Genomic DNA, 26638 nt, shown 5'->3' with positions numbered 1-26638 from the left:
ATAGGGAAGTGGGGGCGAATAAACTTATAAGCGTCAATCTGTATATTTTGGATGCGCAACTTTAATATAATATGATGTAGTTGTGTGTAAATATGTTGTCTTTGATTTCTAGAAACGCATATAAACAGTAAATTTAGTTTTTAGGCTTTGTGGAACATTATGAGATAATACAACAAAGAAGGTCTCAAATAATAATACAGGAAGAGTTCAAAGAATACAACAGAACAGTTTCAAGAAATACAACTGGAGGGTTTCAACTCATTAAACAGAGGGTTTCAAATGTTACAACAGGAGGGTTTCAAATGTTACAACAGGAGGGTTTCAAGTGATACAACAGAGGGGTTTCAAATGATACAACAGGAGGGTTTCAAATAATTGCACGAGACTCGTAGCTTTCGATGCATTACAGCGAGATATTCATGGGAAGATCAAGACTCAGACAAAAGTCTGACACGACTGGATCTAGAGAGATGCAGCTGTCTGTCGGGGATCAGCGCCATTATATTTTCTAATTATAAGGTACGGGCAGGGTCGGTGTGATTGTACGTGTGTTAGAGAGAGAGAGAGAGAGAGAGAGAGAGAGAGAGAGAGAGAGGGGGGGGTACGGAGCAGGCAATGGAAGGGCTAGTTGCAGAGTTTTGCATCGAGAGCTTTTGCTATTGACGTCGCCTTCAAGAACGATGCAGCTTTCAGATTAAAAGTTGATACGTTGAATAATGAAGATTTATAGTGTGACGTTTGATAAAATAGAACGAGACAGAGATGTCTAAGCAGGGTTTTAGATCACTGTACAAGATTGACGGGCTCAGATTGCCAGAGTCATTACAGGAGTAGATTAAGTTTTGATAAAAGAGTATTATCCAGGATTATTGCGACAATGAAACGCCGTGCACATTTCGCGGCATCATTTCGGCGTAAACATGTTGTCATACTGCAACATTAGCTTAATGAACTCTCCCCTTACTCAAGGTCAGATCCCCACTCCCCCAACCACTGACAGTGGTCCTTATTTTTTTTTTATCGCACGTGTTTGCCGAATGAAAATGTCGGAAGGCCGATGAATTAATTAGGCCAGGTATTTCTATTAAATAAATGTCATAACTTTTAAAGACATGGGCAATGACAGACAATTCAGCGTTCATAAATACATAAGAAGGCCCTGCTGTATCTCCATACAAACACACAATTCACAGAACTGGACATAGTTTATCTGATTTAAAAACACTTTTGACCTAGATCTATAGGTCAGGTGCACTATTTGAATGACCTGCTATGTTTCCACGCGAGGACCAGCGCCAGATGTAAGTGGAGGCCTCAGGCCCTTTACCCATTGGAAGACCTACAATAAAAATGCTTTTCATTAATGTAAGAGTAATGAGACATTAGAATAGACCCACTTGTAGATTTAAAATCATTTTCATTCTTTTACATATTAAGTATTCATATTTTAAAAGTCTTTATAAAAAATGTTTTTTTTTTTGTAGATACTCTTTAGAGAGTTTGATTCTCGATGACCGCACACATAATGACATGGTAAACCCTGTGTCGAGGATACAACATCAACTCGACATTCAAACCATATAATAGTAAGCCATCTCATTGTGACAATACTTTTAAATTTTCGTCAAACATCCATTATGTATCAAACAAATTACATTGACCCGAAACATTACATAGACTGACGCGACACATTAAATTGACTGATGCGACACATTACATTAACTGAAGTGACACATTACATTGACTGACGCGAAAAATTGCACTGACTGACGCGACACATTACATTGAATGACGCGACACATGCATTGATTAATTAGAGTCACTGAATTCTTTGGGCCGTGTCTGATCAAACAGTCAACGTTGTTTTCAGTTTTTTTTTTTAAATGTCGGTTAATAATATGTTTGTCGACTCGGAGATGATTGCTACCGACAAGAAAGTCTAATCCCTTCAAACTGAAGACCTTAGATATGCCCCAGGAGATCCAATATTTACACGTTCTTTATCACTTACACCACAACAGACAATGATTTTCAAATAATATTTATACTAGACATTGACTTACGCAACAGAATCTGTTTCTTGACTTTGTCAAAGTTGACATTAGAACAAGCATTATCTGGCGTGTCATAGGATTTACCTGGACAAGTGATAAAACATGCCTTACTTGAAGATGTCAAAAAGGCTACAATACATTGTTACTACTTTTTACTACCAATATGTTTCTATGTCAGTACTTTTATAAAGTTTGCCATTAAGTAATTTATGTCTGTTATTGTTATACTTATAAAATGAAGATTTGACAACAAAGGAAGTAAAAAGTAAAACGTGACTAGAGTCTAATGGAACTTGGAAAAAAAAATGAAATTAAAAATGGGATTAGATTTTTTTTTTAGTTTGAACCGCATGTTTCCTCTATATTGCTGATACAATTATGCTACAATTTTACCAGCACTGTTTTGTACAAATATTAGAAATTCTTATTTTTAAAGAAATGTGCAACACATTGAGCTTCAGAGAAGCTTGTGATGGATAGGCCACATCCTTTGCACGCCTGCCTCCAACATCATAAGACAAACCCTCATCTGGAACCCCAGAGAAAGAGGAGGAGGGGACAGTCTGAGAAATACATGGGCAAAAGGTGGGGACAGTTGGAGAGATTCACCCAGAGATGAGACACGTGGAGGGAGGCAGTTGGTGGACTATGTCTCAGACCGGACCAAAGGCCAAGGATGAGATGGTGAGTACATTATATCTAACGATGACATATTGAAGAGAGTAGATTTAAAAAGAATAAACTAAAAATAAAAGAAGTTTTGGTTCTGTTACTATTACGGCAAACTTACTAGTTATAAGTATACAAATGGGGTTTATCCATACTACTTACCTATCTGAAGCTCAATCAGTTTATTGACTCTGTGAGTGATACGAATACACCTGTAGTTAGACTCACTGAAGAAAACAAAGATATTTTTTTAAATTTAAACACTTAAAGTAAAAAAAAAATGTAGTCACATCACAACGAGACAACGTCAGTTGCACTATACAAACAAAAACCATTTTACTGATGAATATTTTTTACGATTAATGTTAATCACAGTTCTATGTCCTTTTGGCAATTGTTACTTATCTACTTAATTTATATAATACAAACGTTACTTTAAAAAGAGGATTATTACGCCCTAAACGTCAGAAAATGAAAAGGCAAGATTGTGATAAACTGTGAAACTTTGAGAGATAAACTAAAGTTAAGAAAGCTTAATGGATAGATCAATGTTTTCATAATAATATCGTAAAAGTAGGAGCTGAACTTTATTGTCGCTAGTTAATGACTTATCATTGACATCGACATTGAATTTTCAATACATTAAAAAAAAAATAAACAGAAAACAACGCAACACTATTCTAACGAAACACAAATCGTACATAAAATATCTTTTCATTTCAAAATGTTGAATAACAAGTAGTTTCGGAATGTTGACACTAACTAGTAAATTAACTAACACTACTAAACATGTACATATTTCACAAAACTTACCATTTGTCATCTGTGGCGTAGGTCAGTATCTGAACACTTTTGGTGCTTCCCGTGTTGATGGTGGAGCTCTCTCCAATGCAAACCAGCTTCAGTCTCATCTCAGCCCTGGCCTGCGTGTTCCGGCTGGCAAAACTTGGCTCGAGGATGTCCATTATCTCCAGGAGCTCTAGGCGCTTGCTGACCACTAGTTTGTGGCGGCTGTTGACATCCCTCCACTCATAGATGTCGCTGAAGTAGTTTGGAAAGTTACACCTTGTTTGACGAACCTTGTCAATTTCTAGACAAAGAAAAGTTTATATGAACAATATGTCATTATATGTGAATCTAGATTAACAGCTTAAATTATTCTTGTAACTTATGCTGGTTAGGGTTTCAGTAGTACTTTATATTTATAATTTTTACCAATAATTAATTAATGTAAGTAAAAAAAATACAGCTTGGGTAATGATTTTACTTGATTTTTTAAAACTCTTGTTCGATGTAAAATTCTAATATTATTTGCTTTATGAAGCTTAAAAAAACATACAGAAAAAGACCAATCAAAAATTAAATGAAAAACTAAAGAAATATGTTAAATACACCCGTATACATATCTATTGTGGAATAATTTTTCCTACTCTTTAATGCAGCATATTGACATATAAAAAGTTAAATTAAAAATATGCACCCTTTTTTATTTTCATCTCAGACTTCGACCTGAAGATTGTGAAGACGAATATAACAATATATCCGAAATTACATTGATATAAAGTTCCAAAGGAAAATAAACATGGGCTTTGAAACTTATTTCATAAATCTAAGTTTTTCTTTAAATCTAATGGTGTGTACAATCATTTGATACGACTATATCACAAAATTTAAAAGAAAACCTTTTAACTACCGTTTTAACAGTAGAACATGCCAGGAGTTTGAAATAACTTTGAACTACTAATTTATCTTGTCTTAAATAACAATCATTACTGGATTTGTTCTAAGAAGACTAAATTGTCATACAGTTACAAATTACAGTACAAATTTACTTCACTACTTACTGTGTGCCAGGGTGAAGACATTCATGCCTATGGACGGTGACTGCAGGCCCTGACAGGAGGAGTCCGCAGTCATTGACATTGAGCCGCCACTGCCATAGATACTGTACATCTGGAATGTACACAAAACACGTTGAAAACGTACTCATAAATATGATGACAAAAAATAAAGACTCTTTTTGAGCAGATGATGTAAAGCTGTTTTGTTTCTATCCATTAATATAAGTAAGAAGTCTCTGTATTCTTCTTGTTTATGAAAGGTTATACAAAACAGAAAGTCTGCAGACAACTGTTTCTTTTATTCCTAGATAGTTGGCAACTTTTTAACTGTTTAACTGTTGCAAATAATAAAAAAAAAATACTGTGTAGCTAAATGTAATTCTTATATGATTTAGAGGAAAGATGGCTGAGATTTTCAGACAGAGCAAAGTCTTAAATATTTTCAGACAGAGGAAAGTCTTCAAGATTTTCAGAGCACAGTCTAAAAGATGGCTAATGAATGTAAACAAAAAATTAGATTCTGTGCTAATTATTAGCATATTCCTTTGATTTGTTGCATGAAAATATTATTTTTATAGTGTAAAATATGTATATAGTAATGTAGGCATCTTGTCTAGATATTAAAATGGTCATTTTGTTAGTGTTTAATATTAATGTGGTCATCTTGTTCAAATGATAATATGGTCTATTTAACAATTTATCAAAGTGATCATCTTTTCAAAAGATAGCTGGCTAGCCGGGATAAATCGTTTCGGCCTGTAGACACATTGATTTAGGTTTCTCCTTTCTGCCGTCATACCTTGCGAGGGGTTTCATGCTAATCTTCTTGCTCTGGAACCAACTGAAGTTATCAAGTTGTAACTATTAAAACAATTCAAACTTACGAAACATCTGTACTGACTCTCCTTGCTGGTCAGATGTGGACCACTGAACCGCCCGTACATGTAATTATCTCCCCCTGTTTCCCAGGTTGCTAGACACTGGAAGGTCACGGCTGCAGAAGTAGAAAGAAAACGTTTTCGCATTTCAGATTAATCTAGAAACATCTGTATTTAAAACACAGTGTAATATCTATTAAAACAATGAGCAAAAAAAAAATTAAAAAAAAAAACGATTTTTCAAACTCACTTTTTTCGTGGCTATTGCTGATGTGGGGACATTTCTGAAAGTGGAACAAAACCTTCGAATTGTCCGCACAGGTGTGAATACTGGACTGTGGGTGGTTGCAGGCCAATTCACTTCCATTGGTGTACGAATACTCGTATTGACCATGCAGTGGGCATTGGATTGGAGCTCCATTAACTGGAAATAAATGTTTAGGTTTAATTCCTTTTAAACACACACACACACACACACACACACAAAACAAACAAATAAACAAAAACAAAAAAAAAAAAAAAACAACAAGAACTGAAAAAAAATTAAAAAGACAAGAAGTAAGGTGAGACTATCCAAGGGAGACAATTGTAAACCAATTCGAACATGAAAACAATGAGTTAAAAGCTCGTTTCTTTCCTTTGTTCTCTGACTCTAAAACAAGTCATTTCTCTGACTCTAAGACAAGTCATTTCTCTGACTCTAAGCCAAGTCATTTCTCTGACTCTGAGACAAGTCATTTCTCTGACTCTGAGACAAGTCATTTCTCTGACTCTGAGACAAGTCATTTCTCTGACTCTGAGACAAGTCATTTCTCTGACTCTAAGCCAAGTCATTTCTCTGACTCTGAAACAAGTCATTTCTCTGACTCTGAAACAAGTCATTTCCCTGACTCTGAAACAAGTCATTTCTCTGACTCTGAGACAAGTCATTTCTCTGACTCTGAGACAAGTCATTTCTCTGACTCTGAGACAAGTCATTTCTCTGACTCTAAGCCAAGTCATTTCTCTGACTCTGAAACAAGTCATTTCTCTGACTCTGAGACAAGTCATTTCTCTGACTCTGAGACAAGTCATTTCTCTGACTCTAAGCCAAGTCATTTCTCTGACTCTGAGACAAGTCATTTCTCTGACTCTGAGACAAGTCATTTCTCTGACTCTAAGACAAGTCATTTCTCTGACTCTGAAACAAGTCATTTCTCTGACTCTGAGACAAGTCATTTCTCTGACTCTGAAACAAGTCATTTCTCTGACCTGCAAGCAAGTCTGAATGTATCAAAGTAATTGCGCCTTTCAAGAGCGGGACATTTTCTGTTGTCTGTTAGAGTGGGGGGGGGGGAGGGAAAGAAGAAAAAGCGTTAGGGGTTTCGTTTGTTTTGTGACGTTTAGTCAGTGAAAGGCTGGCCTGGGAGACTAATGTCAGTGCCATGTCAGACAAACGTCTACTGTCAATGCTATCCGGCCAGACATCCAGAGTCACTCTCCTCTTCCTCCTCCTGAGGGCAGGTGCAGTGTAACAAACAACATTGTACGTCGCACGGCGGAATAATGGAGATTTTCATGAAATGGAGGCAAATCTAAAAATAGCAAGCCTTTCTGGTGATCCGGTGTGCATAAAATGGAAGTATTGTACATTTTAAAATCCATGTCATTTTTTGTTTTGTCATTTTATAACTCTGAAGAATCCAATAAAAAAAATCGTGATATAAGATAATAGCAAATTTCTGTGAATAAACTTTAATTAATTTGAAGAAATATGTCAGCGATATAACAAAACATATATAAGCAAAGAGCAGATTGCTGTGAATAAACATTTGTTTGAATGTGTCCAATTGTAGATTGCACTAAGAGCTCATCACATTCATCTGCTCTCTGTGCAAGTGAAGATTTTTAGGATACCGTTTATGTTCTTCAAGCAATGAAATAAAATAAGAGAGAAAAAAAGACAAATAAATCTGAAGAAATGTGGCGGCGATATAATAAAACATAAAAAAAAAAACATTTAAAAAATGAAAGAAGAATATTGAGAGAGATATTGGAATACATTGACCAAATAGACAATCCTAAGGAGGCCATATTGAAATATTACTGTTGCCAACTAAAAAATAAAAAATATTTCGTGCTTCAAAAAAAAAAAAAAAAAAAAAAAAAAGAGCTTAGAACTTTGATTCTGCCTACAAGTGCATTTAAAAAAAAATGTTATAGTTTATTAAAATATTTCGCTAATCAATACTACCGTGTTCTGCACACCGGATGCACCAGAAGGTTCGGTAGTTATGGATTCGCCAATATTTATTAAAATGTCCTCGAGAATAGTAACCATGACATTTCTATTATAACTATAAAATTTACGTGGTTTATGTGTAAGCTTTAAAAGCTGCACTAAAGTGACTACTATATATTTAATACGGTAAAAAAAAATCCGTGATGTTTTCTCGATTTAATGATGAAAATTAGGTCAGCTGTAATTAGATCCTGATATTCTCTTAAATACATTCACGCACTCAACTTATTCATATAGTGAACATCGCATACACTCACACATACTATGAACATCGCATACACTCACGCTTATATTAAACATCTACATTGTAATGATACATCTCCCATCTCAGGTTAAATTAGGCACCAAGAAGAGGTTGGGGGAAAAAATGTACAGCGAAAATAAGACTTCTCCAATTCCATCCATTTTTAAATGCATCCACTGGATTGTAATTTCTAGCTCAGACAAGGGAGTTAATCATCTCCTCCATAATAAGAAACATATTACCTCCCCTGCCTTTAGGAATTGTAACGCTACACTTGTGTTGGGAGTAAATTATAATGAATCATCTCCCGCTCTGGCATTTCTTTACGTCCAGATCAAGAAGGGAGGGGGGGGGGAGGCAAAGGTTAAGTAAAGCCGACATCAGGGTCAATCTACGTATCTGGCCATCTGTTGAGCAATCTCTAAATGCTTCCAAAAGATAGATGTAAGGAGACAGTCTTGTGAGGTCAATGCCAAGTTGTAAGGCACTTTACGATGAAGGTAAACAAAATAAATGCAAAGAGTTGTTTTTTTTTCTCTTTAGCTGCAGTTTTGAGATTTAGGTGTTTTGTTAAACAATTAGGAGATTGGAAATTGTGGACATTTCATTGTTTTTCTGTTGATCTATGTTATTGTGAATACAGACTCCGATGAACAGTAACAATCTAGGACTTTCAAACGATGTTATTCCAAAGTAAAGTCTAGTATAAATCAAATTTTAGAATATCTCTTTCTTTGTATTTTTACAAAGCTAAAATCGGATCAAGCTAAAACTTCGTACATTGACAAGACACGAATCAATTAAAAAAAAAAGTAACCAATCAGACAATTAATTACTGTTAATTCATTATTTTGTTTAATAGCAACAAGGGAAACTAATACTTCAGTATTCACAAATATGTTGGGTTTAGTCCCCTTAAAAAATTGTTTTACACTATTTCTCCCTCACGCATTCTCCTATCTAGTTGATACTTTAATGAAACAATTCTTTATTTTACCTAGCACAACATGAATCAATAAACACAAATACTAAATTAGCTTTGTTTTTTTTTTTTTTTTAAGGATTTTTTTAAACATTTCTGCTTGTTATATGAACTATTATTTACACATTTAGATCATTGTAGAGGCGTAGGAGATGTTAGCACCAACGCTTTCTCTCGTTAGACAAAATAGTGAAAACAAAGTTTCACTTCAGTTTGTACTGGATTTTGGTTTGACTTTTAGAAAAAATATAGGCCCCGTGTATTTCTACTTTAGAAAATGAAAGTCACTGACCCGTATAAAGATAATTACAAGGTCAGTGAGTATCCTAATGAGGGATATAGACAATGACTTCAAAGTTACAGACAAATTCATTTTATTAGAGTTAAAGTCTAACTGCTTCCCAGACAAAACGGAGGAAAATCTCGGATTTGAACTCAAGCCACAAACCTTATTTTTTCCTGTCTGCGGCTGACAAGACAAACACTTCGCCTGCTTCCCCATTGAAAAAAGATCAATACTTAATTTGTATCATCACTTGTCTGTTTGTTCAAAGAAAACATGTTTACATTTGTTTCAATGTTGCGTTTACATTGAGGGTAACTTTGTAGAGAATCGATCATGTCTACACGATTTTCAAGGATATGAAAAAATGGGAGTCATTAGACAAGCCCATAACAAGGGCATTAACAAACTTGTCTGACACAGGAAGAAATCGTTAGTTTTGAATTTTCTTCAATTAAAAGGTACGCTTGTCACGTAGAAATTCGAAAACAAGATTTGACGTCATCGTAATTTGTGTACACGATTTCTAAGTAGACATTTTGTTTTTAGATTTCTCGTGAAGACATTAAAAAAAAATGGCTGTATATTTGTTTTTTAAAGAAAATTTCAGACAAGATCATCGATTACGTCGAAAATAAATCTAATTCTCGAATTAAAAGTCGATAATAATCGTGGACTCGATACTTGAACTTTGATCTTTAATTCTCGTGAACACGATAAGCTTCATGATAAAACATCAGAGTCATTGCCCCTTGCTCATTTTGATTTGGAAAAAAGAATTGCCCAATATTGGCACCATCATCAAAAGGCTACATAAATAAACATAAAAATTCTACATAGCCATATGCTGAAAATATGCTGAAAATTAATTTCTACGTGGCATTCTGAAATATAAATAAGTATATCAACTCGGTTTTCCAGAATCAAAGCTTTTAATATGTAGTATTACTATTTGTTGTCAAAATGCAGTTTCTTGGTAATTTTTTAAATACTATCATCAATGAATGTTTCTTAATGTAGGTGAGGCAATACATTGATGAAATTAAAAATCAAAGATATTCACTGGCTTACAACAATACAAGATCTAGCGGGAAAAAAACTAGTTGTGGAACAATGTAGGACGCAAAAATGCAAATCATTATGGATTTGAAAAAAAAAATATTTTAGAAAAAAATGCATACCAGCAAAAAATGTGTTTAAAATTCTTACAATAAATTTTTAATACTCTAGGGATTTCTTTAAAAGGGCCCTATAGCCATGGAAGGAAATTATAGGGAAAAAAATTGTATTATAATTATAGAGACAAAATTGTACGCTTCTGTCGTGACTCTGCCTATACATCCATCACTAAAACCCTATATGCAGTAGACGTGACGTGAATTCATCGTAGAATGAAACATTCTGATAACACGATAGAATTAAATAGCCAGTAAAAAGAAGTATCCATTTTAAACTTTGTTTTCTTTGTCTGACATGGATATTATGTGACCAGCACAACGACCAGCCGTCTTTACTTTCCCCTACATTTAGCAGGTACCCTTTAGAGTTGGAAGGACTCATGGGCGTCCTAAAAATCCTGAATCCCAAGTCTTCACTGGGCTTTGAACTCGAATTGGAAGACAACCGCTTTACCACTCCACCACTACACCCCTTCAAATGATAATTAACTCACTGAAAATCAACAAAACCTAAAACTTGCACAATCTCATGTACTTTCAAAGATTTTTGTCAAAATGTTTTGCGTGTCTCGGCTGTTCTTTCAGAGTTGAAGATAATCTACATCCTAGACCAAACCCCCATAGGACGACGGGCATGGCAGCAGACAAGGTTTGAACCCGGGGACCATAGAGACGACCGAATGACAATCCAGCGCGCAAATCGCATGACCAGCCTTTTAGATTTAATGTCACGTGACAAGCAATTCACTAACAGTAGTAAGTTGACCCCGACCATTACTTCCACATTTTTTTTAGACTAATTTGTCATAAATTGAAAAAAAAAAAAAAGATTTATTTGGACACAAATCTTACCTTTAATCATTGTAATCAAAGGGAAGTCACCGGTAATCATCCCACACACTTCTTGTATCGTATCACTGGCCACACAGTAACCTGAGAAGACAAGGGACGTTACTTGAATGGACAAAACTTGAGATTAAAAACTGTAATTATTTTGCAGACTGAAACAAAACTCTTAACATTGAGACAAAAAACAACCCTACTTGTCTTTCTTCGTTTCTTTCAAGCCTTGCAACTAGATCTACTTTTTAAATAGTTCTTTTACTATAGGTTTATAATACATGAAAACGTAACGTAGACTCCGTCCAATGATGCACGCAGAGGGAAGAGAGTACCTTTGAACTGAAACACTATTCGCGCCAACTGCTCAAGTTCAAATTTCGACGTCTGCTTATAGAGAAGTCACCAAAAGCATCAAGAGTTTCAAAGACAGATTTGAAACAATAATAATAAAAACAAAAATCGTATGTGTCTCCTTACCATTAGTCTAGTTTACTAACTCGCCACTAGTCTAGTTTACTAACTTGCCATTAGTCTAGTTTACTAACTTACCATTGGTCTAGTTTACTAACTTACCATTAGTCTAGTTTACTAACTTGCCATTAGTCTAGTTTACTAACTTACCATTGGTCTAGTTTACTAACCGTTAGTCTAGTTTACTAACCATTGGTCTAGTTTACTAACCATTAGTCTAGTTTACTAACCATTAGTCTAGTTTACTAACCATTAGTCTAGTTTACTAACTTTCCATTAGTCTAGTTTACTAACCATTAGTCTAGTTTACTAACCATTAGTCTAGTTTACTAACCATTGGTCTAGTTTACTAACCATTGGTCTAGTTTACTTATCTATCCTATCATAGCCCTTCCTTCCCCAGCCACTAACTGAAAAATACGTCATCACCAACTAAAAAAAAAGTGTCGACCTATTGGCCGGATGTAGTGCATGTCTACAATCCCAGAGGTATAAGCGTTCTTTTGAACCATCAGGTCATTTCCTAAAAGGTCTACCTGTAACTAATACAATCTTACTTTGCAGGCCATGGTTTAAATATCTCAGTCCACTGGAACCTTCAGACTTCAAAATAGAGAGTCAGAAATCACTAGTCATTAGTTTAATTGATAGAGGAAATCATTAATACCATCGTTTTCTTGTTTAAATGGGGTGGGGGGCGGTGGAGGCTTAGACTGGCCATTAGCCAGATGTTTTGGGGTAAAAAAAAAAAGTATATTTTTTTTGTTAGAATGACCATGGCTTTAGTAGATCATTTCTTGAAAGTCACGAGAAGTGGTAAAACGATATTCTTCTCTTCCCCTCAACCTACGCCCATGTCGTGGCTTTGTAAGGTAGTACGAGCCTCCCAGTACACCCCGCCTCGCCCTCCTTACTCCGTGGTACCAAGTGTAATCACAACAATTAAGGTCGCCCACTAATCCCTTAATGGGAAATTCTAGAGGGCGCAGACTTGCATACTTGCAGCCCCAACCAGATGGTGGATCTGCTGACCGGCGGTCAGCTAGTCGCAGTAAATGGCTTCTGTCAGACTCCAGCCCCCCAGCGTCAGGTGTTTATGGCAGGCCGCAGCCCTCTGGTCAAGTGTTTTGTAACCTTCGGGAGAGAAGGGATGTTTAATATAATCTCAATGAGTTGGCGCATTGTTTCTCTGGAGGACAAGCCCCCACCCGACTCGCCCGCCACACTCACATCTCCCACTAATATGTGAAATGTAAACATAAGCCTATTTTATTCTTGATCACGTTATTTTCACACGCTGACGCCATTTTTACATAGGGCTAAACGTTCTTAGTAACTCAGTTTTACCTACATTCAAACTAAAGTATATTGAACTAGTGTAGGCAGTCATGAGTATATCAATTATGAATATTTATTCGTATCTTCAAAATATGAGCGCCACGCTTGATTAATGTAGACCAGCCATTCAACACAAGATAATATTCTAATCTCTGAGAGCTTTCGTAAAATATGCTTCTTCACATTTCCGTAGATCAAAGAACTCTAAAAAGTTATCAAGTTTAAACAAAAAATAGAACAATTTAGATTTAGTTATAGGAAAGTTCATTTCAATGCCCAATCAAATATACACAGCAACTTGTATGAGTTCTATAATCATGTCTGAATGTTATTTATAGAATTCATCCATTCTAGGAGCTCTCTATTTGAAAAAAATTACTTTAATTGTTCTGGCTTTGTTATATCTTTTAGAATACACACGAACAATGACACGTATTTCTAGGCAAGGTAAAGTAAAACATGACGTAAAGGGACATAACCTCTAATCAACTAATCGACTTTGATCCTCAATATTAAATGTACATTTTATAAAAGATTTTTTGTTTTAATTTTCTGTAAAGGGTCATTAACTTTTACATTAGCATTGCTCTAGACTTGTTTTTTTTTTTAGACATTGAAGCGCTGGTCGTGAGTTTAAAGCAAAGTGTGAGTTTATTCAATTATTCGCGCAAGAACGTGAGTGCTATTAGAGGCTCATTACATCGTGTAATCTACCAAACAACTTCTTACAATCGTTATAGTAAGTGTTAACCGATTGTTGTTTTATTAGTTCAGTAAGATAATTGATTTATATTATGGTCAATATAAAGGCCAGAAACTCTTTATCTAGCAGTATTAGTCTACCCCTCCCCCTCCCCATTTCTTTCTTACTAGCTATCTTGCCTTTACCCCTCCCCCCAGGCCTCCATACACACATACACAGTCTTTTCTATGCTTTATCACCCTCTTTGTTTCTAAAGGAGTTGAAATATGAAGACATAGTCTCGAAAATAGGATTTTCTAATGACAGAATGTGCACAAGACAATAAGCGAAAATACAGACATCCAACATAAGAAAAAAAGCGTAAATACAGACAACCAATACAAGACAAATGATGTAAATACAGACAACCAATGCAAGACAAATGACGTAAATACAGACAACAAATACAAGACAAATGACGTAAATACAGACAACCAATACAAGACAAATGACGTAAATACAGACAACCAATGCAAGACAAATGACGTAAATACAGACAACCAATACAAGACAAATGACGTAAATACAGACAACCAATGCAAGACAAATGACGTAAATACAGACAACCAATACAAGACAAATGACGTAAATACAGACAACTAGATAATTCAGACAGACAAGAAATCGTGATTGACAAAAGAAAAGAAGAAAAATATTTTTCTAAAGTTCTTTGTTTTTTATTCGTTTCTTTGTTTACTTCTTTGTTTTCAAAAACGTATATGATCTTAAAGACATTCAAGTTCCACAGTGTATGAATATGCGTATGTGTGAGTGTGTGTGTAGGTTAAGTTGCGAGGAGATCGAATAGAAATATCGAGCCATTCTTTCTATAAATCTTTTCTGCAGTTTTCAGCTCATGTTCTTACTTGCCTATAAACACACACACACACACACTCTCTCTCTCTCTATTAATATCTTTGTACGCTTGAAAGAAAAGTGAATCTCTGGTGTGTGTGGTGCTGACTTTTCCATGTGTGTGTTTCCGTGTGTCTGCCGCTCCGTGATGTGACACAACTCTCGACCGATTATCTCTGCCGGGAGTTGTCTTCCCTTGTGGCAGAGACATCTTCAGGACGCAACACCGGAAGTTTGGGGTTTCAAACATTTTAATAAATCTTGCATTCAACAAGAAGGTGACGAGCCGGACTATCTGGTGTCAAGGTCAGCGGGCAAAACTTGGCACGTCCAATCTCTTTGCACGGTTGCAGCAGAGGACTTTGTCTTAAATGACTGAAGACATCTTTCTTCTAGCAGTGTAACCAAGTTACCAGTGAAACTTGTAGACACAAACAGCGTTCAATAGAACTACCCTTATCTTGGCATGGGGGCGACCATATCCACAAAGGTTATTTCTAATGCTCGGTAATAAGAAAACTAGATTATAATTAGAATGTAATTGTTAATTTCACTTTCCATAGATGGTTGCACCGGTTAATAACAATGCTTTTAATTCGGTAATTAATGAACTGATCTTTTTGATATGGTATTTGATATGCGATCTATGATGATGTGAAGGTCATCTGTTTCTTTTGCCAACAGTTTACGAGCAGGGTGTCACGTGACCTACCGCCTTTACTTTTCCTCAACTAATTTCAAGTACCCATTAGAGCTCGGTGGACTCATAGGCGTCCTGAACTAATCAATTCATCAATGGTCAACCAATAAGCTAATCAATAGTCAACTAATGAATTCATTAATAGTCAAGTAATCAATTAATTTAATTGTCAACTAATCAGTTAAAAAATGGCCAACTAATCAGTTTATCAATTGCTAAGTAATCAGTTTACGCAATAGATACAATCACACAAACAAAAATTCTAGAAATCCACGAGAATCCGAGACGTCTTGGTTTGAAAATATGTCAAGAAAACAAAAATCACTGATTAGAAAAAAAATGTTTTCGAATGTTGCAAAAAAAAAAAAAAAAAAAGATTACATGTAAAGATGTAAAGATTACACGTAAAGATGTAAAGATTACACTTAGAGAAATGTTGATCAAGTTCTGCGTATCAATTTGACCTGGGCCCTCGATGGAGCCTCGGAAAACATGGAGCTGCTTGATGCAGTTAGAATATCAGATATCTAACACTAGAGTTCAAGAATTCAAATAATGTGTTTAAATTTCTGTTTACCTGTGTTTTTCATGTCTAGCGTTTAAGTAGAGTGCAAACGCTGTAGGGCGCAACATTGTATTGAAGGGCTATAACTTTACCCCACGGGGAGAGAATCGACCCCCTACCCTTCCTCTTCACCCCATGTGCAATCACGAGAGTGTATATCTGGTGTCAGTTCAATTGCTGAAGGCCGTGATGAGAATGCAAAGCGGTTTGCAGGAGTTGGAGCTCTCCACGCAGGAAGGAAATAATAGTAATAAAAAACGTCTTCCTGAAATCTTGGGATAGCGATGGCGGCGCTCGTTGACATTCGACTACTTTCTACTTCTTCCTTTCTTGTTCAGTTTTCATTCAAAATTATTTGAACATTTAAAAATATCTAATCTAAAGACATAAAAACAAGTTTCTTCCATTCCACGAACATACAGTCCTACATATTGATAAGAGCACGCACTGTGAGTTGAAAAGAAATGCATATCTAAAAGGAAGAAAGAGACCTGGCAGAAAGAGAGGTCGCCATTCCCCACGAGAATGCAAGATAAACGGTACGTGATTTCTCAAGCGGATATCTCGTCCCTCGTGTTAACTCGAGATTTCAGCGAGATCTTCAAAGCATATCCACACACACACACAACGATGGGATCCTTGCAGCGTCCTTCTGATAATTCGCCAAGGGAGAGAAAAAATGTTCTCTTGTATCTATATCTCTTTTTGTGTGTGTGTGTGTGGTATAAGTTTACATCTTTGCATAATCTGCTTTCTGTCAGGTGTATATAGAACCGGTATCCTTTTCACTCGGAGCATCCATTATACAGACATGTCTCTCAGATAAGGAAAAATGCGCTTGAGACAGAAAGAGGCCAATATAAAAGCACTTTAAAAAAAGTAATTTTTCATCAGGGTTTCACCTTGCTGTCATGAAGGTCAACATTTGAGAACACTACGTATCAAGAAGGTAGCCCCACAACCAGACGTCTATTTAAGATCATTAATTACCTCGGGAAGGTGGACCAGGGGTAGCGTATTTGTAATTCTGGAAAGAATGATCCAGTCCATACGAGGTATTGAAACATTAACAAATTCAATTTTTTAAGAATTTTTTTGCTGATGTGTAAAAACAACAGCAATGATAAGCAACAAATAACAACAAAGAATTTTAAAAAAACAACAACAACCCGCTGTTGGCCTCCTTCAGTCGTAACGACTATTGTTCATCTCGCAAAACACGTTTACTTGTGACTGTGGTAAAGAAGCCAGCCATTTTTCGTTTGGCACGCTTCTCTTCCAGAGCTGAGTCCCATGTTTTTTCACTGTCCTTTGCTTTCTTGGTCGCCATCTTTCTCCATAGTATGCAGTCTAGGGCTATGTCTTCCCAAAATTCAGTATCAACATTCACTGCTTTGAGGTCTCGTTTGTTTACATCCAAATGCTGTGAGGGGGTGGGTGGGGAGAACGAAGTTTTTCATGAGCCAGGCGCGAGTTGCCCACAAAGGATGACTTTCGGAATGCGATTGTCCTCCATCCGGCGAACATGACCAAGCCAGGAGTCGTTATCTAAGGATTGTGTAGATGCTGGGAAGACCCGTTCGCGCGCAAAAAAAAAACCTACAAACAAATACAAACAATAACAAAGTTTAAAAAAAAAACAAATTCGAAGCAGACGCGCTCCATGCGACATCTACGTTCTTCTGGCTTAAAGAGGATGTTAATGTCAGCCACTGAATTCTTTGAAGACTGAAGATATTCTAATCACTTTTCTAGTTCAGTGACCTAGTGCTGACATTAAAAAATGTAGGGGTAATAAAAACAATGAAACAATAAAACGTGATTATAATAGCTATGTGGATTTTATTCCGGCTTAGAGTACATACTAACTTCCGGTTAGAATTAGCAAGCTAGAAGGGCCCTATATTCTACCTCTCTCTCTCTTTCTGTCTGCCTCTCTTCTCTCCCGTTACTTCCTCCTCCCCCCTGCTTACTTCTCATATACACTTGTTTATTGGTGTCTCCCTTGCAGATCATGTTTTTTTTTTGTTTCTAGTTTTGGGAGGGAGGGAGGGGGGTGTGATGGAGACAAGTCAGAAAGCATACATTTCCGGTAAAAGCAGCACAGAGTTATGTCCACTGCAATCGATCGATACTCAGCAGGAGGAGATAATAATGGGATCCTAAGTGACGTAATTTTGGTAAATTCTCTATTGAAGAAAATACCATTACAGACCAGAGAGAATAAATCTTTTGAACCATTCAATTGGATGTGGTCATAGACTAGGTCTTAAGTTTTCATTCCGTTTGTACTTATTACTTGTACTTTATCACTCTCTCTATCTCTGTTCTTATCAATACCACAGCTCTTTCCTTTAATACTATTACCACTACCACTACTAGTACTAGCGCTACAATACTCTCTTACTATGTGTCTCTTTCTCTGTCAGTTTTCTAGTTTTTATTCTCCCTCTCTGTCTTGTTCTTTGCCTTTCTTTATCTGTCTCTTTATCTGCCTTTCTTTATCTGTCTCTCTGTCTCTTTCTCTGCTTTTCTTTATCTGTCTCTCTGTCTCTTTCTCTGCCTTTCTTTATCTGTCTCTCTGTCTCTTTCTCTGCCTTTCTTTATATCTTTCTCTGCCTTTCTTTCTCTCACTCTCCAAGCTTTTCATTCGACTTCTCAGCCTTTTATTCTCTTTCTCTACAATACATTCGCTCTTCTCTTTCTCTCTACCTCTCATAGCATCACTCCCTCCACAACTGAGTCTACTACATGCCTCATCACATCACGCAATATCTCCATCTTTTTTCCCCCTAGTTCTTTCGTGACTCACTTCCGCTTTAAGTTTGTTTCGCACGTGCTAAGTCACGTGGATATGACGTAGACAAATGTAGACACTGACCAGTAACTCTGGAGAGTTGTAACTTTAGTTACTGGTAACTTGTAGTTAGCAAAATCTTTAATTGAGCTCGCTCTAGGAAGGATCTGGAAATTTGTTTCTCTGTCACGAAAAGAACGCCATGTTTAGCAGAACTGGATTCCTGGGATCTGGTTCTTTGGTGGGTTCTGGCTCAACTGGAAACATGGCGGTGTTACAACTAGCTTTTTATGTCCGATAGTCTTGAGATAGAAAAACAAAAGCCCTAATGCTGCACTGATGTGGGGTGTGTGTTCATTTGAATGTCTCTGTGTGTGTGTGTGTGTGATTGTGTGTGTAGGATGGTATGAACGTGTATAACTAGTCTCCAAAACGCGACCCCCCCTCCCCCTCCCCCCACACACACATACAGCAATAGAAGAGTAGACAATAACAATCCACATTTTCGATGGTCTTAGGCGACCCCTGGCTAAACGTCAATCGACACCCAAGGGGGTCGCGACCCACAGGTTGAGAACCCCTGGTGTAAAAGGTTATGGAAGACCCCCCTATGACCTACATAAATTGAAAAACATCACCATTTTTTCCCCAGGATGCATAGTTTTATGACCCAATTAAAATGGATAGATTACATAAGAAAACAAAACAAAAAACAAAACAAAAAACAAATATGGATGAAGAGACCATACATTAGATACAAAGTGACAAATACAGGTACAAAATAAGAGATACAGATACAAAACAATAGATACAGATACAAAATAAGAGATACAGATACAAAATAAGAGATACAAATACAAAATAACAGATACGGATACAAAAAAACAAATACAAAGTAACAGATACAGATACAAAGTGACAGATACAGGTACAACGTAACAGATACAGATACAAAAAATAGCAGATGAAGTATTAGTCTTACTTTTCTTGTACTGAATCAAGTTGTGATGTTTGGACGTCATCACGAGACAGACGTAGCACATCTTGGCCCTGAAATAGAAGCAAATAACAAAATAATAAATATGAAGGTCAATGTCAATCAGCTTTCGGGGAGGGGGGGATGAGGTCACTGATTAAGGATTAAGAACCGTCACCACATGCTCGTCAAGTCAAAGATGCTTAAAAGGACAATCTAGTTCTGTTCGTGTGTGTGTTTGTGTTCTGAGGGGTGGAACGGACGGGATTTAAGGAGTGTAGTCGTCCAGAGCAAACACATGTCTTATACTCTATCTCTCATGCCCCACGGGGTAAAGCTTCCCCCCCCCTCCCTCTTGTATCTGCACCGATGCATTCTGTTTGCTATGTGGGTCATTATTTGTTTAAATATATTTCTGTAAAGTAAGTCACGTGACTAGAGTGAGTCATTAAGGAATTCATAGTAAGGAATGGACAGGCCGGTGTATAGAAAAGACTACTCATGGCAAGGGCAGTGAGAAACGGAGAAGGACGGTCGACGGATCATATATGGTGCCCCAACCGTCCAAAAGAATAGGGTGTAGTTGAAGGTGAATATTTTTGTGACTGTTTTTCTTTGAACATGGTGTCCCTCTTAGAAGATCAATGCAGTATCTCACCAGAGCTCCTAGTCTAGCACTGCTTCTGAGTGTTTGTCCACTTAGCTTGACCAATGTGGACTTAGTAGTCTTAACTTAGTATAGAATATCATGACTCTTAAGGAAGGCAGAGAGAGAGAGAGAGAGGGGAAATTTGGTGAACAAAAACATATTTAGTCTGACCAGTCGCAACTAATCAGTTTGGAGGACTTGGTCGACCATTTTCGGAATGTGCTATATTGTACTATGAAATAAGTTGAGTTGTTATAACAATAACTGAATGATTTAAAATGAGTATATAATCCTATACTCTTAAGCGAGCAATTCTTGTATGTATGTATGTATGTATGTATATATATTTATATTTATATATATATATAAATTTTATTTCGAAAACGGCTCTAACGATTTTCTTTAAAAGTTCACGGTATGTGCATAATAGTGAGAAAAAAATTCTCAACTCATTGGCCACATCGGGAAAACTCGAGGTCGACCGTTATATCGGTTTGAAAATGCCTCATTATCGAAAAATTAATTTTGGCTAGAATGTTTTATGAATGAAAATTTTCCATGACGTAAACGGGAAAAACGCTGCTTACGTCACTAGGCTTATCGCAGTACACTAAAATATTTCTTTGCAAACAAGAACAAGTTTTAAAGAACCATTAGACCTAATTAAACATTTGCGCACCATCTTACTGTAGATTGATTTATTATTTGAACTATGAAAGAGAAGTAATGAAATTAAATGTGCCGATGTTTGATTAGTTATTGTTTTAAGTGCTTAATAAATTGTTTACTCTTTAATTGCGTAGAGTGGTGTAAATACCTTTTACATTGTTGTTTGTTTTGCTGGTGACCTCCAGCTGTCTCGTTCTGTGCTATCTTCTATGTCAGCTAAGGCAAGTTGGCGCCTAAACTGGTCTTTTAAGCGTTACGGTGTTACGTCGACCATTTGTTAGCTCACCAAAAAAGACTACCTTTGGCATACGTTCGTCTGAGATTCGTCTCCCATACAGGATACTGCTCTGTCCAGCGTAACTGTCGGACTTAAAGAATTCCCTCTATACAAAGGCCGCGGATACACATTTGAGACCAAAAGAAAATTTGCTGCCGAGGACAGACGCAGACGCTAAAAGAAAATCTTAATCGAGCACCGCGGACAATGGTTATGCTTGACCTGGATGTGGCAAGATATGTAGGTCACAGCTGCAATCCTCATTAATTTTCGGACTCTAAAACAAGCTTTATTATTATTATTATTTTGCTGGTGAATTATTACCATGTGTTCATGCTTCAGTGTCTACCTCTCCTGTACCAAAACAAAGGAAATGGTCATAACACAACTTCTTTACGCCTTACTTGCTCACACTAAACATGATATCCATCTAGCGGTCAACGAGTTTGCGTACACTGCAGCCTCTTATGATTTAACTATAAACTTCGGTAAATATCTTGGAGTTAGGGCCAGGAGAGATCTGAATGGATGGATGTGTAAAAGCAGGCCATAGCACCACTAGGATGGATGGATGGTAAAAGCCGGTATGAACTTCCTATAGTCCGACAGTCAGGCTGGGCAGGGCACGTATCCCGTATGGGTAACGAGCATATTGTTTGGCGTAACAGAGGTGCCCCACGGAAACGTTTCTTTAGAAAACTAATGCCATGATTTAAGTCTAATAAGAAAAAATGCACCATTTTACTTTGTCACTAAGTGCATGTTTTACCCTATAACGTAGAGAAGTTACATTGCAAAGACTTTCTTCCAAGCCAATAATAGTAAGCCTACAATAGTTTTACGCAAAAGATGGATTGTAGGAGGACTTAAAAGACTTTAAATTTAATCGATATGTACAATTAGGCCTACAATTAGAACTAACAGAACAGATTAGTAGTCTTTATCCGATCGTTCATTTTCGTAATTACAAGAATATTCCCAAAATGATTTCTGGTATATAACCTTCCAAAATTATTTAACAGAGCGAGGTTCGGCCACCTGGTACAAAAATAATCTCAAAATGACTTCGGGTATATATCCTTCCTTAACAAATTATTCATCCGAGCGAGGCTCGGTCACCTGATATTTTGTATTAATTGATTTTAGGGAGAGGAATACGCGCAAATTAAACATTGAATGCTACACAAAATATATGACATAAGTCAGAGATTACAAAAGATAGGTTGGATAGATGGATCAATACATTATTATAGATTGATAAAGATTTTAAAATAGACTCAATGATAATAAAATAATCTTTATTATCATTGAGAAGATTTATCATACAATAGTGCATTACATATAACAATATTAGAGCGAACGAATTTTATGATAGCATTAGCACAGAAAATAAAAGTAGGCATGTAATCAGACATTCGTGCTAATGGAGTAAGGTGACTGAAATAGAAGAATGGATGGTTGGACAGACGGACGGACGGACAGACGTAGTTACATGTACATACATAGATGCATAGATAGATACATAGAATGATTGATTGGACAGAGAGCGCGATTAAAAATCCAACTAATCACAGCTAAGGGAGATAACAATGTCCTCCCTGTGCCCAAGTAAGCTGTCCATTAGCTCAACCTCAATTATCTCCCCGGGCCGTCCGCAAGCAGCACGTATTAAAATTGGAAAGGCCCGATATTGGACACGGAAATGACGTCAAGCACGTGTGCTGCTAATTGTCCATCGGCCCTGGAGCTTGGATGCTGTGTTCTCGTTGGGTATTACCGTAGAACCAGCTTCAAACTATCGATTAGTTAAGAACTGAGGTGCTAGCAAGGTGAGGAAAGGACTGGCTCGTCCTTGGAATGACCTTCGCAGGAAGATTGCTGGAAATCTCGGCAAAGGTAGTGGTTAGGGCATGATCAATGTCTAGAAATAACTTCTCTAAAGACAATCTATTTTTTTTTCTCAGGCACTATAAGAATACAAGTTGCGAGAACCAATGCCCTTATCCTTTTAGTGCCGGAGCTAAGGTGTATGGAAGTAGACCTTGTTATTAAGAAGGAAATGGTTTCGCCTCAGAGGCAAAACATTAGCATGACAGTGGCGGCTCGTTCTGGAAGGGGGGGGGGGCGGGCGGATGTTCGATTGAAACTTTCAATACAAACACTAATGTTAAATTTGTTATATTTTTATAAAACTTTTGTTAACTCACTGTCTGTCTGTCTGTCTGGTACAAATCTTGAACACGTTATTTCTTCTACTTTCCATTCTTGGATCAAGTTGAAACTTTGCACAATTATTCATTGTCATTGTTGATATCGAATAAGGGAAATAGTTTTTAAATTATTGAGAGATGTAGTTGTAAATGTGGAGTTATTTCCCTTAGATAAACTTTTTCATCTTTGTGTCTCTTAAAAGTGCGGTATATGAGTTAGTTCTGTAGGTCATTTTTCTAGAGTAGAACTGTCTATGTCAGTGCTGGATTTACCTAGAAGCTACATAAGCTTTAGCTAAGAGCCCACACTTGTTCGGGAGCCGGCCATAAATGGCTCCAGTGATAGTTTCATTCGCTTTGAAGACAAAGTAAAGGAATACATTGCCTTATTTTGATTACAATGGGCCCTATATCTCAAATAGCCAAGGGCATTATCATATCTAAATCCGGCCCTGGTCTCTACGGACACGAAACTGTGTCTACGTCTGTGTGACGCTGATGTTTTGTTTGACCGCATACAAGGTCTGTCTCTGTTCATTAAATACAATTTATTTAAAAAAAAAAAAAAAAAGCTTTAAATACGTTCTAGTCGAACGATGGACATTGGCGTAAGTGTGTGAATATTTTATAGAAACAGGAGAGCGAGAGATATACGCCGGTTACCTCCCCCAGCCCGCCACGTCGCTGGACACAATTGATAATTATGGCGCCTGACAAGATAAATTAACATTACCGTCAGTAATCTTGGATGGAAGCGACAGCGGGGGAGGGTCGGTGGGCGTCAGAAAGTAAAGGGGCGTACGGGTCTACTAAATGTGATCATGTTTGACATCTAATCTCCAATCTCGCAGGAGGATGAAGTATTGTGTAACAGTTTATGGGCCGAGTTGACTGGAAGCGAAGATGTTGTTAGGTCTACAGTGGTTTGGTTCTAACAATCGCCTTCCATGGTCTTGTTATGGAACACAATAAACAAACAAACAAATAAAATTAAGCAATACAAATGTAACAAGCAAAACATTTAAAAAATCTTTTTTTTTTTCAAAACAACTTACAACTACATCTCTCAATAATATAAAAGCTATTTCCCTTTATCGGGATCCATCAAAATAAATAATCACCAATAAGTAATTGACTAATTGGTTAAGTTTTTTAATTGATTCATATTTCGTTCGGTACAACTAAATGCGTGTTTAAAGTGTCAACTTGATCCGAGAATGTGTGGGGGAGAAATATCTAAGGGGCCAAAACCCTACATATTAAGCCGTATACTGAAGGATTCATTTCTTTTATCAAATAAAATAACTAATTACCAGTAATTATTTGACTAATTGGTTACTTTTTTTTTATTGATTGATGTCTTGTCTATGCCAATGAATGATTGTTCAAAGTTTTAACTTCATCCGAGAATATTTGTACAATTTTAGGGTAAGCCAATATGGCAACAGTTTTAAATACAGACTAATGAATCACAGGAACGGCGTCGCAAAGTGCATTAATACTAAAGCATATAAATCTGGTAAGATCGTTTTTTTTTTCTTTCAAAGGTTATAATGACATTTAAAAAAGCAATTAGCATACTTGGTGACAGTGCTCAAAATGTTGTCCACAAATAGACGTTAAGCCGTTCTTATTCCAGCGATAAGCCGTGATCACACATGCGCAGAAACCTAATTACTAAAAAAAAAAAATGCTGATACCCATTCTACAAATTCGGATCAGTGCTTGCACCCCACCCGCCCTACCGCGCACACAAACTCATCTTACTCCTCCATCAGCGTCTCCCCCCTCTCAGCGACAGTGAGTGACCTCCTGGCAACATCTGCTCACTCGGAGAGTGTGTGAATAACTGCACCTCAGAGATTTAAATTTAAAATAGACAAACACTTAAAAAAAAAAAAAAAGAAGTTAGAGCCTGGGAGAGATGGAAAGAAGAGAGAAATGAAAGAAATGAAAAGAGAAGAGACATAGAGGAAGAGCAGAAGAGCTGAAACGAAGGAACGAACGAAGGAATGAACGAGAGAAAGAGGGTGTAATGAAAAGGCTTAAAACTTAAAAAAAAAATGAAGATTTCAAATGGAGGGAGTTTAAAGATAATTTAAGGCCATGAGGTCAGATTATTGTCCGAGGGACAAAGTTTGCAGGGAGAGGGACAGATTACGAGTCCTCCTCTCCCTCCCCAGTCTTCCATAGTTTCACACGATGAGGTCATTAAAATTTAGAGTTAATTAGAAACGGGGATTATAATTAAGTTTTCGGGGGTCAATCCGCGAGTCGGTCCTTGTCATGATCTCCAACGCGTGAAAAAAAAAAAAAAAAAAGCCGGTGTATTGTTTAGGACGGAATCGATACCCATGTAATACGAGATATGGCCCGGGTCAGGAGGAGATCCTCCCTTTTGTCACACTCGATTACTCCAAGTAAACATCGCAAACGTCCACGCTTGACTCGCAGTATAAAAGCGCGACTCCCGGTAGTTACGTCATGAAAGAAATACAAATAGCGCCTTGTGAGACTCTGGTTTTTATTTTCATGAAAACTAGAAATCATTTCCTAAACAAACTCTAGTCAGGAAAAGCAGCAAATGAAAAAAAGAAGGCTTTACACTGGTCAAATAACGGCATATAAAAGGTTATTTTTAGATCATTTTAAATTTAGCAGATGACTAAACAGAAAGCAGTTAATAATCGAAAAGCTCACAAGTTTTAGTCCCAGGAAAAGTCTGTTGTTGTTTGTCAAACTCTCAAAGTCGTAAAGAAAATCACTTGGAAAGAAAGAGAACAAAGGAACAGTGATTGTCTACCAACAAAAACTAAAAGACTGGCGCCCCGGACCCAAATGGGCAGACCACGAGTACGATGGCTTGAGGAGAAAGAGGCAGATCTACAACAGCTGAGAATTCGGACATGGAGACGAAAAGCTCAGGATAGATCAGAATGGAAAGATGTGGGGCCTCCAGGGGTGTGTACTGCCTCTGGGATGAATGGATGTAGGAAGTAAAATAAAATTGACTTTATAATTTTTACAATACTAGGCTACTTATACCCTTACCCCTATCTGGATCAATAAAGCAGCCTGATTCTAAGACTTAGCCTAAAAATACTATGAATTGAAAACAATGTTATGTGAAAACCAC

General features: G+C 36.9%; 1 protein-coding gene across 1 annotated transcript in view; it reads right to left on the bottom strand.

The window, feature by feature from the left end:
• The window catches only part of LOC106062903 (uncharacterized), a 327773-nt gene that overhangs the window by 16247 nt on the left and 284888 nt on the right, over positions 1-26638 (bottom strand). Inside the window, exons 5-12 of the mRNA XM_056030660.1 lie at positions 19704-19771; positions 11263-11343; positions 5693-5866; positions 5449-5558; positions 4568-4676; positions 3537-3813; positions 2886-2950; positions 2064-2138 (exon numbers count right to left, since the gene is read on the bottom strand). Of these exons, the coding sequence (XP_055886635.1) occupies positions 2064-2138; positions 2886-2950; positions 3537-3813; positions 4568-4676; positions 5449-5558; positions 5693-5866; positions 11263-11343; positions 19704-19771 (959 nt within the window). The remainder of the gene's footprint in view (positions 1-2063; positions 2139-2885; positions 2951-3536; positions 3814-4567; positions 4677-5448; positions 5559-5692; positions 5867-11262; positions 11344-19703; positions 19772-26638) is intronic.

This window comes from Biomphalaria glabrata, chromosome 5 (assembly GCF_947242115.1).
Source record: "Biomphalaria glabrata chromosome 5, xgBioGlab47.1, whole genome shotgun sequence".
NCBI lineage: Eukaryota > Metazoa > Mollusca > Gastropoda > Planorbidae > Biomphalaria > Biomphalaria glabrata.
Note: the sequence above shows the minus strand (reverse complement) of the source record. Positions and strands in the feature narration are given on the sequence as shown.